The sequence below is a fragment of the Natrix helvetica genome (assembly GCF_964273705.1).
Source record: "Natrix helvetica genome assembly, chromosome: 1".
NCBI lineage: Eukaryota > Metazoa > Chordata > Lepidosauria > Squamata > Natricidae > Natrix > Natrix helvetica.
This window is the reverse complement of record NC_138548.1, coordinates 259,340,779-259,357,114: the sequence shown is the minus strand read 5'-3', so window position 1 is coordinate 259,357,114 and position 16,336 is coordinate 259,340,779. Positions and strand designations below refer to the sequence as shown.

Sequence of the window (16,336 nt, the reverse complement as noted above, 5' to 3'; positions counted from 1 at the left end):
CTAGGCCATAGTTGTATTATAGAAAAGGTGTGTGTGTTAAATTTGGAATCCTTTTGGTATTTTAAAACACCAGGCGATTAAAATAAATATTGCTATGTGTGAGAGAGAGATAGGAGGAAAAAAGAACGCCAAGATGGCTACCAAACTAAATGTAGGGAACTGTGAATGGGGAGTGTGATATGATATTCACCTCCCCCCTCCCCATTTCATTTGCAATACACGAATAAAACCAGAGGGTAATAGCAGAGGACAAAAGTAAAAGAAGCAGCTTTATAGTCATCAGCATGATTGGATAAGGATGAGTAAGAAAACAGAGCCCACTAAGCAGTTTTGTGACTAGTAACATCTGACCCACACAGCCTCAATCAGAGAACTGGAAGAGGTTTTTTTATTTTTATTTTCTCGTCTCATATCTTCTCACCCATTTCTTTCTGGTTCACCCTCTGGCATCGGCAAACATCACAGAGGAAGTCTTCCCTTCATTACATATACAGAAAAACAAGTCCCAATGTTCAGTCACACACACACTTTCTCTTTCCTCACTCCTAAACTTGCCCTTGGGAGAAAACCTATGAAAAACAGTTAATCAATTTTTTTTCTTAGAGAGCAGGGAAAGAGACCGTACTTCCAGGACCCTTAAGACTTGGGAATATGAGTTGGCCCTGGAGAAAGTAGTAACATGTTCCTGCAATTGTTACCTGACCTTGGATTTTATCATCACTGTCTCAGGCTGTTGTTTAGGATATAAGTCATTTAAATCTCACTTAAGGCCCTTCCAGTTCTTCTCCTTGTGGCTTGTTGTGTAAATGAGCACTTTGGGGTATTTTTGTCATAAAATGTGCAGCACAAGCAGATTCTGGTCCGTTTACTCAGTAGCTCCATCTCATCTCAAGCATGGAGTCCATCCCTTAAAAAACCACATTCGCCTTCTCAAGGCAGCTTGCCCTGGGGACAGAGTTGAAGAACCTTTTCTGAAGGTAGGAGGAAGATGTGAGTAGTGAAGCCCCAATGTTACCAAGGCTCATCTTTTTTTAATAATATGTTTATTTTGTTTTATCAACAAAAATAAAATACAAAACAGAAAAACAACACACACACACACACGCAACACTAACAACAACAAAGAAAAAAAAGATTGGTGTACAAAGAAAAAACAACATTTATTTATTTATTTTATTTATTATTAGCGTTTATATACCGCCCCCTCTCCCGAAAGGGACTCGGGGCGGTGTACAGTCCGCATTAAAATGCAACAGATTAAAACATAGAAATAACTACAGAAATACATGTATATGAGGAGGATAAAATATGCCAAACTGTACTGCTAATAAATAAGTCAATACAAAAGTTTAAAATATCAGATTAAATTTAAAACACTATCCCTCTAAAAACCAGTAAGAATGTGTATGCCAGGAGGTAGACGTTATAAATTATGCCAAACCAGCCAGTCGGAACAGGTGTGTCTTCAGTGTACAATGTGTAATTCAACATGCGTACAATGTGTAATTTTATAATATGTGTTTTTATTTATTGTACGCCGCCCCGAGTCCCTTTGTGGAGAGGGAGCGGCTAACAAATTTAATAAAGAAAGAAAGAAAGAAAGAAAGAAAGAAAGAAAGAAAGAAAGAAAGAAAGAAAGAAAAAAATGCTCCAAGTATCAAATAAATGTAACATCAAACATAATAGAATCCACCCTGGCTGGATGTTTGGTGGTGGTGGTGTATTCTCTTCTCCTTTACATAGTTGGTCTACGAATAGTTATAAGCTTTCCCATCCCTATCTATGTAATATTAAATAAGCAAATATTCCAGGTGAGGGGAACCAATTCCCATCTTGAATTTACTAGTCTCTCTTTCTACAGGTCATGGGCACTTGGAGCCATTACTCTACTTTTTCTCCTGGGCCTCACCTGGGCCTTTGGCCTCCTCTTTATCAACAAGGAGTCTATTGTCATGGCCTACCTCTTCACTACCTTCAATGCTTTCCAGGGCATGTTCTTCTTTGTTTTTCATTGTGCACTGCAGAAAAAGGTGGGTAGCCCTCGTATTGAACATGACACAAGTTAGAATGGGAAGTTGAGGAAAACCCGTGGAGCTGATGCTGCCTTGGCTGTAGGATACTTTGAATCTGCAACGACTAGTTATGAATTGAACTTTCTGATAAAATAATTTTATTCAATCATAGATAAACCTGTGTCAGTTGGTTCATCATTTCAGAGATATTTCCTGTCTCAATGTCTTTAACAATGGAAGAGCTTTTAATGTACTTGAACGGTTCTTTAAAATTCAGGAGATCTATTCAGAAACGTATATGTCTTGAAAGTAGTAGCCCATGTTGAAGTGTATAGCACATTCAAACATCAGAAGTTGGTCACCGGAAATGTTTTATAACATTTTTTAATTAGGTCATAAAACGTTTTATAAAATTTGCCAAATTCCAGTTCCACAGGAGTTCTGGGTTTTGGGAGCATTCTCTAAGTTAGCCCATTTGAGATACCTTGTTTAAAAATGTTTTGCACCATTTTGCTTAGTTAAGAGTTACAGACACAAGAGTTTTACTATAATAGAGATACTAGTCTTAATAATTAGGTGATTAAGACATCAGATTGGCACAGATTTTGTATAGGAATACAAATTCTAGTTTTGAACCTGGATGAATTAAATCATGTACAACTCATCATGATTTGTGAGAAAAAGAATATTTGACTTTTTTCAGACAGTGCTTGTTACCTGAGTTGGGTGGGTTGTTTGTTTGTTTGTTTTTTGTAATTACGACTCTTTATTTTAAAAATATTCCTGACAAATTGAGACATCTTTTAAGTGTATACACTTTTCCTTATATAAGCAATTAAGTCAATGTTGCATCTCTAGTTTTGCATGATGGTAAAGATTGTTTCTGAAAAGCTAAGAATAAGTTGCTAAAACAACAGAAAGTATGAAGAGTCCTTGTGTTACTGGGAATTATACTTACCAACACCAGTCAAAGGATATTGTGTAAGTAGTATTCTGTCTTTCTCTTAATGCTTGTATGTATGTGGCAAGTAAAAAGTAAAAAAAAAAAAGTCAGAAGCAGCAACAAAGGAAGTTCCGGGTGCAATATGTTGCCGGTTGGACCCCTCTTAAGGCAGAGTACAATGAATGACTTGCCTGAAAGCAGAGTGGAACAATGCATTTTCTCCCTTTCCTTTTTTTCTCTTTTCCCTATTTTGCATTAGGTGCACCGGGAGTTCAGCAAATGCCTGCGACATGCATCCTGTTGCCTCCGGAGCCAACCAGGTGCCACTCTAGGCTCTCTCAAGACCTCAGCTATCCGCAGCAACAACCGCTACTACTCTGGAACACAGGTAAAGCCTGCCAGGCATTCGTGCAAATCAGTTATTGAGCAGATGATTTCGTTCAATCTAGAGGATTTAGCCAAACTAAAATTTTGGAGAAGACAAGGGTATGGAAAGTAAGACGAACGGGGAAAACAAGCAGATAAAGTTCTCTTAAATCCAGAATTGGGGTTGTCTTTTCAGAGCCGAATCCGGAGAATGTGGAATGATACTGTGAGGAAACAGACAGAGTCCAGTTTCATGGCAGGTGATCTCAACAGCACCCCGACACTTAACCGAGGTGAGTGGTCCATCATTTCCAATGAATCTGTCCTAAACCAGAATGAGAATCTGCACCCGTACAAGTAAAGAGGGAAATCGGTACTGCTGAGTAAGACAATCTCCTGCCCTAAGCTGTCAGTTACGAAGCCCCCTCTTTAACTCCTAACCTAATACTCTGCATCAATTTCTTCTGAAGTAGCTTTCTCTTTCTTAACTATCTCCGAATGTCCACACGAGAGAATGATAGAGCTCCGGTCTAGCTTATATTGTAGTGTCCATTCCTCCAATGACCTTCTTTATGTTCTACAACTCATTGCCACCCACCCACAAACTTTTTCTTGTCCAGATGCGGACATTGGTGTCCTGCAGAATCCTAACACTTGTGCCTACACTCTCTTTGCAGGGACAATGGGGAACCACCTGTTGACCAACCCCGTGCTGCAGACACGGGGCGGGAGCAGTCCTTACAACACACTCATTGCTGAGTCTGTGGGCTTCAACCCTGCCTCACCCCCTGTCTTCAACTCTCCAGGTAAGACAGCCACCCTCTTGAAGGAGAACCCTTCTTTTTCACTCCTGAGTTTGTGGTTGGGAAAAGGTCCTGCCTCCATGCACCTAGTCAATAGAAGGGACTTTATACAAATCTGGACTACAGGACATGTATTGTACGCACTGGGGGAGAGCAACCTTTTCAACTCTGCAGAGGTTGCATTTGAGACTTTATCCATGCAAACCACATGCTCTTCTTCCACCAAACTCTGACATGTGGGATACGAAGATTATGGATCATAGCTAATATTTGACAAAAAGCTGTGGCCACCTGGGTAACTCCCTTTTCTTTTCTCTTTTTCCCCCTTTTTCTCTCCTAATCGATGCTGCCTCCAGGGAGCTTCCGAGAGTCCAGTACGTCCCTCCTTTCCAGTTCCATTTCGCAGTAATGTTTCCTTCATTGCTAGTTTGACTGGCAGGCTGGGGGTGGGTGCGCAACAGGCATGGGCAAGCGTGTGCCATTCTATCTGTTGGCTGCAGGGAGTGCTGGCTCTGGGAGGGACTCTTCGGGCTTTACTTTTTCATGTCTTTATCTGTGGGGAAGCCACACGGTTTTTGCAGTACTAGCTGTGGGCACCAGATGGAGCAAGTGGCACCCACGGCGCTCCAAAATACCCAACCTAGCCACTCTCCCAGTCATGCTGGGTTAAAGCAGTGGGCCCGGTGATCTGGCTGGGGCTCCCTCCCTAGAGTATCTCCTTCACTGCTAGGAGATAGTTGACTCTGTTGCCTTTCAGCATCTTTCTTCTGTGGGCAAAGAGGTGGCATCCATACTGCATAATGCATGTGGCTGTGCTTGGCTAAATTAGGCATTTCCCATATGGCTGCTTTCTTCTCCATCACCCTATAAGTTATGCGCAATTACACTTTTTCTACACACCGACACACTTAAACGCCTAAAAAAAAAACCCCATTTGACATATGTAAGTGGGCATTGCTCACAGATGCAGCTGTTCTAACCCAAGCATTTTTAAACCCCGTACCCTTGAATCCTGAGCGATTTGCACACAGTCACAACTTGCACACAACCAAAAGAGACGTGAATTGCAGGTACTGACTGAATGAAAAAGAAAATCAAAATTATCCAGCTTCTATTTAGAAACTCTTAATGTTGTCTCTTAATGACAACAGCTCTGTATGTTTTGTTCTTTGTTTTAGAATGCTGGGGTCTAATTGTCAAAGTGACTCTATGCTTGGGAAACAAATTTAAATCTTGGGAAACAAGGGGGCCAAGACAAGGGAGACAGTAAGATGCTATTTCATACATCCAGCCATCACTTTGAACACTTTAGCAAATATTTGAGCCTTGCTTATTTAGGGAGTGACTCTTTTACTTAGGAAGAGCAACTCCCTATCTTAACCATTCAATGTTTTCTCAAAACCTTAGGGATTATCCCACATTGGGTCTAGTATGACATTTTTTTTCCAGTGCTGCAGTTATATAATTTCATATTCTAGATTTGGTGGTTTTCTGTGGGTGTGGAGATATTTTGTCAGACAAATCCTTCTAAATGTGGTTAACCAGCCCTGTTGCCTTTGGGGAACTGGTGCCTGTTGCATCTGTGCTCGAAAGTCCTACTCTGAAGGCTCTTTAGCCAAGAGCAAATAAGTAAAAAAAACAATTTGGCATCCCCCCATGTGGCTGTTTTCTTCCCCATCACCACCTTCTGTTTAACAGGAGCGGGTTTGGTTAAGAAGGTTCCTTGTCTCTTCCACAGGACGCTAGAAATAGTTAGATCAAATCTTCAGAGCATCTTGTTGAAATAAAGGAACCTGTACAGAACTCTGAAATAAGCTCCTTTTTTTCCCCTCCTGAAATGAGCTGACCAGTTCAGGGCAGAATAAACTGCCTTGCCGGCAGCAGTTTTAGATTCACTTCTCTTGGCCTTTTTTTTTTTTTTTTTGCAGAGAGTAGAGGTGGAGTCAGTTTGATGCTACCTTCTTTCTCTGAACACAAGCCAATTATCTTGGGAATCATCCCATATGATTCCCATCCGGGCGATTCTCCTTTGTCCCAGCACAAACACATCCATAGCGCTCATGTGCCCAAACATTCATAAGTTCACGCTACTCAGCTGTCTTGCATACATTTCCGGTGAACAGCTTGCCTTTTAATGTACATCTCGGAGTTACTGCTTCCACTGCCCCCAGAAGGTGCGCAGGGCCTCACACCCTATTTTCTCCCTCACTAATGCCCCTATCTGTGCTGCCCCTTACAGAGCACCCCCTGAACAACAGCCGAGACGCTTGTGGCATGGACACCCTCCCGCTCAATGGCAACTTCAATAACAGCTACTCCCTCCGCAGTGGTGACTTCTCCGCCGAGGGTACCAAGATGGCTGATTGTCGACGAAACCTGAGTGATGCTGCGGCCTTTGAAAAAATGATCATCTCTGAGCTGGTGCATAACAACTTGAGGGGGGGAGGCAGTGGTGCAGTCAAGGGAGGCGGGGGCTCCACTGAGACCTCCAACCCCCCTGGGCCTCCTCCCCCTCCCAATGTAGTAGCAGGGGGAGGGGGAACCAACAATGAGGATGACGCCATTGTGCCTGATGCCCCTTCCTTGACACATGAGGAGAACATGGAAATTGAACTTATGTATAAGGCCTTAGAGGAGCCACTCTTGCTTCAGAGGGCACAGTCCATCCTCTACCAGAGCGACCTGGAGGAGTCAGAAAGCTGCACAGCTGACCTGACAGAGGGGGGTGACGGCCAAGCTCCTTCACCCAACAGGGACTCATTATACACCAGTATGACCAATCTGAGGGACTCCCCGTATCCGGACAGCAGCCCCGAGGCAGTTGGGGAAGTGCTTCCTCATGCCCAAGCCATCAATGAGATCTACTATACCAACCGGCCAGCCTTGGTGCCGCGCAACCAGCTCCAGGCCTACTACCAAGTCCGGAGACCCAGCAATGATGGGTATTTGGTCCCAGCAAGCTTAGAGAACCCTGCAGTGGAGGGAGATGGCCAAATGCAGCTGGTGACCAGCCTTTGAGGGGCTGAAAAGGGACTTAAGGGACCATACCTCCTAACCCCAACATGGCATCCTTGCTGTGACCTGAACATTTTCATTTTTTTGCTGGAGAAATGGTGGGGAAGAAGAGAATGGAGCAGGCTGGGGGATGAGTGAAAAGAGAGAAGGTGGAAGAAAGAGTGGAGGCAGAGGTCTTCTCCAACGGGATGGGTAGCCATTTTATCCAGCTATCTTTCCATCCACTTAGTTTTCCAGACAGAAAGTGAGACGTTGCCAATTAGAAGAGCTCGGTTCCTTTTCCAGGCAAATGCAATGGAGGAAAGAGAGCAGTATCTAGGCAAGAAGATCAGACTTATGACAATACCTCCTAGAAAGTGGAGGAGGAGGAACAATAGATTGAGAAAGTTTGAAAGTTGAGAATTAATTTTTGTTGCTTCAATAATCAAAGCCATGAGGGTGCCGTGTGCAGAGAATGGGGCACATGGAGAAATACCCTGCACCCACTCTCCACCCTCCCTTCCCCATGACTTTATTGGCTTGTTTTCAACCACAAGAAAACACGAACAAAAAGGCATACGGCCTTCTTAGGGTTTAGATGCAGCCAACGGCCACCGCCCTGCCCCATGTCACAGGAAAAGGTACACATGGGGGGTGGAAAGGAAGGAGTTGTTCAGTTGATGCTAAGACCACAGTTAGCCTTCCAGTATTTGTTGGAAAGCCCACGGGTTATCAGTGGGATTTCTATTGGCTCCTTATTTGTTGCCTCTGAGTGGCAAGACTGCAGAAAAAAATGATCTTCCTTTTCCCCCCCCTTTGTCTTTTTAAAGCTACATAGATGTACTTAAGCTGCAGCATTGCTTCTGGGGAAGAAGTAGGATGTAGCACTAAGTTGGCTTCTTTTCATTTTTGCTTTACTTTTTGTTGCCACATTTAATGGTCATTCCCCCCCCTCTCTCTCTTTTAATTTTTTTTCTGCGGCCAACAAGCTTGAAATCATACAAAATACAGATCAGGAGGGATGGAATTATTAAGGGCAACTGTCAGGCTGGGTCAATCCCTCACCCAATCTACTGTGTTCCTTCTCCAACATTTAGTAGTGATGCAAGAAGAATCATCTTCCTTCTGTCTCATTCCTGCCTGTGAAGACGCAAAAGCAAAAATCAGGAGTACTTGCAATGCAAATATGGCTGCCATCCAAACATATTTGGGACCACATGGGGAGAATGAGGAGTGTTGAACTCTTTTTTTTTTCTTCCCCCGCCCCCCACCCCCAAACTGGATGGATTGTGTCTTTCACAAACAAACGAGAAAAAAAACAGAACAAAAACACTAACCCAGACTGCACTTTTTTCCCCAAAGGAAGAAATAGCAAATCTCCCTCTTCAAGCACAACTCCGACTTTTCTCAGCAGCTCTTCTCCCGGGAGAGCTCGAGGAGGAACCGGTCTCACCTAGAGGCACCATATTGCTGGTGGGCGGTGGGCAGGGTGAACGGGGTCTAAGGGAAGGGGAAGGGATATCAGTTGAAATGCTGTAAATAGGAGATCCTCAAAACAACAACCAAGAATCGATTTTACTCACTTGAAAAAGGAAAACTACAAACCAAGGAACTTTTCTGTCTGGGTTTGAAATATATCTATATCTATATCCTAATATATATAGATATATAGCATTCCGCTCTGCTCTGGCCCCATGTGTATATGGGAGCATTAAAGGGGAAAGAAAATCCCTGCTTTGATGAAGACAATGGGGGTGGTGGAGCCTACCAAGAGCAGATTTTTACAATCAAGGAAAAAAAACATTTTGGCACAATTTTTATGTAATATATAACATATACTGCGTCATTTCTGTGACCTTGAAGCATTTTCCCTTTCCTTCCAGATGAGGTACTTTTTTCATACATCCTGATGAAGTTGGTTATTTTCTCATTAACTGACACTTTGCAACTGTGGGTGGGTGGGGGAAATCAAAGTTTTTACTGCAAGACCCAAAGATGCTGTAGTTCTGCAATGCTGTAGGAGCCAGGAAAATCCTTTGCTTTTAGAAATTTTAGTAGCAGGGGTGGGCAGAATAGTGTTTCGTTTCCTTTTTTTTTTTTTAAAGAAGCCACACTCTGCGTATTTATTTGAAACATCCAGGCTAGCATTTGCTAGGTGACATTCTATCAAAAAAGGGAAGTGATGTGTGTGGTTTCGCTGGCCAGAGCCTCAAAGCATTCTGTGTTTTGGTTTCATTTTGTTTGGCTTTTGATCCCCTGAGAGCTGGTAGATCAGTGGCTGTTCAAAGCAAAAACAGAGAATCAGCTGTTTTTAAGCAAGCTTTCTAGATAGCTTGGGCTTTCTCTCTCAGCATCCGAGAGGAAGATGAGCCATCCTCCGGTGTCTTGTCCCTCTGTCTCTTACCTCACCGCCAATATTAACAATGAACCCTTCCTGGTAAATTACCATGTAAGATCCTTAGATTGGATTTCACCAGGAGGCAAGTCTAATCCGGATGCAATTGCATTTACAGCTCCTCAGTTTTCCCCTGGAGTGCGGCTTGACTAGATCTTTCTAACAAACATTGGGACACCCCCAACGTGTCCTTGAGTAATTGAGGGGGGGGAGAAACCATGCTACATGTCATTTTCGGCCAGTAACCCAAATACTGTGGCAGGTTATCTGCCAGCCGCAACAAAACATGTAGGTGAATTGCATTCTGTACCTCCCACATCTAAGATAAATGGATAGTTCTCTGGAATGCAGAGCTTGAGCTGGCGTGTTTTCAAATCAAGAGGAATTATGCATCGTAGAATTAGGTGGAATATTCCACACAAAACCTTTTCCCCCTGCCGCTCCAGCTTACATTAATAGCCACGCTCCTGTATATTAAGTCACAATGAAACTGGCACTTATTAAAAGTGTTCAAACATCATCTGCTTTATATCCAGATCATGAGTTCACAGGGCACATGGGAATGGATAGCAGGGCTTTTTGTGCTATTGTATTACTCACTGGTATGGCGGCACAAGAAATGGAGAGGATTGGCTGGGGTTGCTAATAAACCCTTCAGAGTCCAAATTCCTCCTGCCACAGTTTTGATTTTCTCCCCACGTGTGATTAAGTGAAAGTAAAGTCCCACTTTCATTTCCCTGTTCCCATCCACAACCTGTGGTTTTGATCAGTCCCCTTCCAATACCAAATGGCCTTATTCACCCTACATCCCTTTGCTGCGTTGATCCAAGGAAGGCTCTGGGTTCAGGAACCTCCTTGGCTTTTATACCAAGAGGTACCTCCGTGCGGAAACCTCGCATTAAAAGCAAAATGAAAATGAAGAAACCAAAGACTGCCCTTGTTCTCCCTGCGAAGAGTTGAAGCTATGAGGATTGAGTTTCTGGCAGCCCAACATAAAGCTTTGCACTTTCCTGCATGTTAGGTGCTCAAGGTCCATTCAGCTGGTGAAAAAGGAAGAAATCAACAGGCAGATGAGTTAGCATCAGTGTTATTGCATGCGCTCTCCTGGTATCAGAGAAAACGTGGGAAGAGGGGCTGCATTGATAGGAGCTGTGATAAGGGAATTTTAGGGTCCAACTCAAACATTGTCAGCGTTATACAGACAGGCAGCCTTTTCCTGTTCTCACATTTGGAATTTAACATTGCCCCGTTCTTTGAATGCTAGTTGTCTCCATGCAAAACACTACTATTTTGAATTTGAGTAAGCTATATAGACACACAGACAGGTATTTTAAAATTAAGCTGAAGAGAGAAGCCCCATAGAGTTCTTTATATTCATGGAAATGAGTAGAGACACAACTAGCTGTAAGCAGACATGGAATAAAAGGGAATAGGAGCCATATGTCACCCAATAGAGCAGTGCTTCTCAACTTCAGAAACTTTCCAATGGGTGGACTTCAGCTCCCAGAATTCCCACCCAACATAATATACTGTGGGGAATTCTTGGAGTTGACGTCCACACATCTCAGTTGATACTGATCTAAAGCTGCAGTAGTTTCATGTAGGAATATTTGACCAGAGGGGATTAACAGTATCACAATGTCCCGGATGTAACGAAGCAGTGCAAATGGTAAATTCTAATTTAATTGCCCAGTGGCAGAATTTTTTAAATGGTTTTGTTTTGCATTTGGAAAGCAGGCCCATGGAACATATCAACAAGCTATGGGAATCCAGATATGTGACTTACAGTTTTAGAGCAGACTGAACTTATTATAATTTAAATGGAGGACACCTCCACGCTCAATATCTCAGAAGATAACATGCCTGGGCTGCAATTATATTTAAACATTACGCCTCTTTATTATAGTCGCATGTTATAGTCTTTTCCCTCAGACTTCTGAAGTTTCCCACTTCTTTCTTCTTACTGCTCTTGGGAAGGGGGTGGAAGGAACATAAAAGCATCCAAAATAACATTATGCTCTAAATAGGGTTTTGCCATAGGTTGTAGAATGGCACTGTGTTGCTTGCTGCTCCCTTAACACTGAAGTTGCTGTGGGGAGGGGTGCTTACTGCCACAGCAAAGCTGAAACCATTGCACTTTCCACCTTGAATCCAAGACCTTGTGTATGTGTGTCCTTCAGATCTATTAGCAGGTTGTAGAGAATTGATGGGTGAATATAATTTCCCTCTGCGGTAATGATATTAGTTCCTTCAAAATGGCAACAGCATTGATTGGGAGAGTAAAGAGTTTTGCTTCTTAAGATTTTTTTTCCTGGGGACCGCACCATTCAGATTCCCTCGCCTCATTCCAGCAACATACACTAAAGTAGGACACCACCGAGTCCTCTTGTGCTGCTTTCAAAAAAAACTCAGTGTCATTCTGTCTGAAGTCCTGGATTGAGTTGGTCAGGGGGAGTGTCTTCAGCTTAGGTCTCGTGCAAATTAATCTAGTACAGATACGGAATTGTCATGTCGTTGTACAGGATCCCTCTTTATATTTGTCTTTTATTTTATAACACTGAAGTCTCATTCTGGAGGTCACAGGAAGGAAGGAAAACTATCAAATGTTTGAAGAAGAAAACCAGGAGATAGGTATTGCTCATCATGAGTGCTTAGGAGACAGTAATTGCTACTTCCATGCTGATAGCCAGAGAGGGCATAGGCTTCCTGATGAGAACCTGCTCAGCTTCCCGTTCAACAATTGTTTTAAATATCTCTGGTTGTTCTGTGCATGGCGTTCATTTCTGCTTGCAATCCATTAATTGAAGGGCCTGGACTGCAGTTCTCTTTCTCTACACTTTTGTCTAAGACTTATGCAAATCTGTGAGCTCCGCTCACTTCAGCAAAAGTATTCTATTCAGCTTTTCCAGAGCCATTTCTTATCACTGCCTTGGTGCAATGCAATCAGACGTGCAAGTTAATCCAAATTGTCCCCTCCTGGCCTTCAGGCCAGCATAGAATGGAGGATATGGGCCATCGTATGGACTATGTTCTCCATTCTTCTGAAGATAGGTGGGGAAGTCAGCCCTTACCAGCTACACTGTTGTCTGCTCACTGAGGCCATCTCTGTTTTCTTTAAACCTGGCTGTCTGCAAGTCAACACGAGGGGCACATATGCATAAGCTAGTTCAGGACAGCACTACCTCTAGGGCAACTTTAGAACTCAGACTCTGCTGCTCTAAATATCACTCGGAGCTTAATCACTGGAAGCAGTGGCACACATGCTCTGTTCCCTTTTTGTGTGAGAGTGAAATGCACTTCTTTCTCTGCTAGGAACTCTCAGGCTGCTTCCAAAGTCTTCATGTGTGAGACTGAAGGGTTATTATTTTGCAAAGTCCATGCGAGGACAGCTATAAAGCCTGAACCAGCAACCGGCAGGTCTCAAAAGTGGAGAATTGCTCATCCTTCTCAAATTACACAAACAAGGCTGGTGTTCCAGTAGGATCTCTGTTTAGGAGGAGTCCGTTTTCCTATTTGACGAGGAAGCGTCTTCTGTTGGCTCCTTATCCCAGCAGCTCCTCACTTGAAACTGGTCTTGTTTTTAAGGTCCTATGCACCAGCCTGTGCCTCTCTGTGTGTGCTGGGGTACCCTTAAAGCAAGACCACCAGGGGTTCCAGTGAGCGCTTTTGTGTCAGTAGATTAGTCTACCCCAACAGTGGTGCTGGCTGGGGATGATGAGACTTACACTGTCAGGGAGAGACTGGGTTGGGGAAGGTTGCATTAAATGTTTCTATGTCAAGCCAGCACAGCAGTGCAAGAGAAGTGTTTGCACTAGGACAGGGAGGGAATGTGTGACTGCAGAAGTGAGGATGGCGGCAGACTCTGGAGAGCTTCACTCTGGTTTCCGGTTCAAGCCACACTGCCTCTTTGAAGCTGTCCCATCTTAGCCCTTTCCCTGCCTCCATTGCTTTCCCAGTTCAGTTTCTCTCCAGGTTTACCGGTGAAGCCGTGCCTTTTGAATGGCAGCGTGAAGGAAGGCCTGGGCCAAGAGGTCAGGGCTCGTGGGGAACAGTTTGACTCATGCTCTCCCACCTTGGTCCCTCACTTCCCCTTCTTCCCCATGGTGCTGATCCATTTCTATTTCCACTCCATTGCTTTGGTCTAGTATGTCTCTTCTTCCTTTCCATTTCTCTGTCTTTCAGTTCCTTTCCCTTCCCTTCAACATGCCAAACCAATTTTGGGTCGAGTGCATTAAACAGAAAAAAAATATATAATGAAAATTTTAAAAATATTTAAAAAAATGGAAACTTGTTGAGTTACAAAAAAATTAAAATAATAAAGGAAATACAATTTCTTGGAACTCTAGGTGGCTGTGATTTTTTTTCCCCTGTGTTAATTTGTTCAGGAGAACAAAGCCAAGGATGGTTAAGGCTCTTAACTAACAATTTAATCTAACATCATTCTTCTGGGGCTTCTAAGACATCCCAAATCCTTGTGTCAGTTCTGAAATAACGACGCCTCAGTCAGGGTCATTCATTCTAAGGATGAAACCAGTTATTGAATGTAACACTGTATTCTAACATGCGTGGGTTTTTTTTTTTTTAAGGGTTTGAGAAGTGTCTTGTTTTCCCAGCAACTGTTCTAATTTTTTTATTTTTATTTTTTACGGCCAGAATTGACTAAACATATTTTGCCTTGTTTTGTCTGGACAAGAACTGAAAAGTTGAGAAGAATCTGTTCCCATTTCACAGCGTTAAATAGTTGCTGCTTTGATGAAAATAAGAAGTAGGAAGTAGGAAAAGGGACACAACTCAGTGGCACGGCCCAAGCAACGGTCCTCATTTGTTGGATCAGGAAAGGCATTGGTTGCAATGCTGCTGATCTGGAAAAAAACACCAAACTACTGTAGAAGTTGGCAACAATTTGGTTCATAATAAGGGAAACCTCTGTGTTCTTAAAGGAGCCAAACTGTCAAAATTGTTCTAGCTTGTGAAATTTCTTTCTAGCTTGTTGGGGAGCTGGAGAGAAAGAAAGGCATCTGGATTGTGAGCCCTGTGGAGGAGGCCTCTCCCCACCGATTTTTCTGTAGGTCCCCCAAAGGAGAACTCGGCATGCCAGGCTAAGCACGGTGTGGACTTATTGGCTGGTGTGCTACTCTTGCCACCCGCCCGGTGAGACCATTCTTCATTCTCCTCATTGAAAACCCTGGCTGTGCTCAGGAATGCCTCCTCCATGAGAAGGCTGGGGGCGAGGAGATCCTGTGGTTACTCATTGTTAACTCCCAGACCCCTCAGGCATTCTTTCAAAGGGAAGGGATGCTGGGTGTTGTAGTCCAGGAATATCTGAAAGGCCTCCGCTTAGACTTCCTCTGTGCAAAGAGCTGCTGTGCTGTATTCTACCTACTCCACAACTATCTCTGGAGCCGTTTCTCTTTCCTAGCAAAGCACGCAGTGAAGCCTCCGTCTGGGTCTGCCTTTGTATGGATTTTAACCTCCTGCTCGGTTTGTCTCTGAACAGATTACTTAGACCAAAAGGGGAACCTGGGTTCAGGTGTACTGATTCCCATTCCGTCTCTTACCTCATGGTGGGCTCTTTTCAGGGGAACACGCCGAGGATGAGAGCAGAGGAGCTGCTAAATGCACTGGTGAGACGAAAAGGGAAGGAACTGCAACCACCGGCTGCAAGATTCATGTTTTCTTTCGTATGTTTTCATGGATTTTTTATTGAGAAGACAGTTGTACAGAATTAAAAACTATGGAAATGCAAAGAAAGAAGGAGAAAAAAGAGAGAGGAAAAGAGAAACAGTGGGAAGCAGTAAAAGTAAAAAAAAAAAGGGGGGGGGAGAAAAAAACAAAAAAAAAGGCACCAGACTAGAAAGGAGGAGATTATGCGTTCTAGTCTTACTTTAGACACAAAAACCAGCAGGGTGATTTTGGGCCATCTCACCCCACTTTACCTCACAGGACTGTTGTGGGGAAAATAGGAGGAGGAGAGTATTAAGTATGTTCTTTGCCTTATTTGTAAAAACAAAGTGGGGGGGGGCGTGTAAAAAAATCTTACATGAGTGCCTTCTGATCTACTTTACAGCAGTTATAAACATGATTGTTAGCATTTCAAAGCCTCCAAATCTTGGTTCCCATTTTTCTACAAACGATCCTTTTTTAATGAGTAAATCCCAAAATCATCAATTCATTTTTATTTATTTTCAACAAAAAATCCATAAACGGTTTCCATCTTTTATCAAAGTAGTTATTCCTTCCCCAATCAGATAAATCAATTCAGCCATAATATTTTTATTCACTGTAGAGTGGCTCAATTCTCACTGGATACTAGCCTGCATCTCACTAAACCAAGTTTTATCTGAATTCATGTAATTAGCTGATTCATACATTGAACAATAAACTAAATATGCTGGCTGGAATACACATGATACTGAGATACAAACTAATCAATCATATTTCAGTGCTTTGGACCATAGTTTAATGTTGTTTATACCTAGCAACTTTTAAATATTTTTTTAATCCCCTCTGTATTATTTTTATAAATAACTCAAGACAGGAAGCATACATAATACTCCTTCCTCCTATTTTTCCCACAACAACAACTCTCAGGTTGGTTCAAGATCACCCAGCTGGATTTCATGCCTAAGGTAGGCCAGACTCATAATCTCCCAGTTTCTAGGCTTAGACATCACACTAAACTGGCTCACCTTGTTAGAAGCTTCTGCGTGCAAAACATACAACGTATTGTGGATGCATGATCCTGCCTTAGATAATTAAGCCTCATGCTCTTGAGTCAAGAATCCTCCAAAGACAGAATAATGCCCAGCTCCAATTTGGAGGA

The 16,336-nt window shown here is 43.0% G+C and overlaps 1 protein-coding gene across 3 annotated transcripts in view; it reads left to right on the top strand.

Moving 5' to 3' along the window:
• Positions 1-13,853, top strand: part of ADGRL1 (adhesion G protein-coupled receptor L1) — a 159,288-nt gene extending 145,435 nt beyond the window's left edge. The window contains exons 18-23 of one of the 3 annotated variants that reach the window (XM_081943144.1): positions 1,862-2,030; positions 3,215-3,343; positions 3,518-3,614; positions 3,999-4,127; positions 4,481-4,498; positions 6,364-13,853. In XM_081943144.1, the coding sequence (XP_081799270.1) occupies positions 1,862-2,030; positions 3,215-3,343; positions 3,518-3,614; positions 3,999-4,127; positions 4,481-4,498; positions 6,364-7,142 (1,321 nt within the window). In that variant the 3' untranslated portion in view covers positions 7,143-13,853. Of the gene's footprint in view, positions 1-1,861; positions 2,031-3,214; positions 3,344-3,517; positions 3,615-3,998; positions 4,128-4,480; positions 4,530-6,363 lie in introns of all 3 variants that reach the window. The other 2 variants (XM_081943146.1, XM_081943145.1) reach the window with 2 other exon arrangements.
• The last annotated feature ends 2,483 nt before the right edge of the window (positions 13,854-16,336 follow it).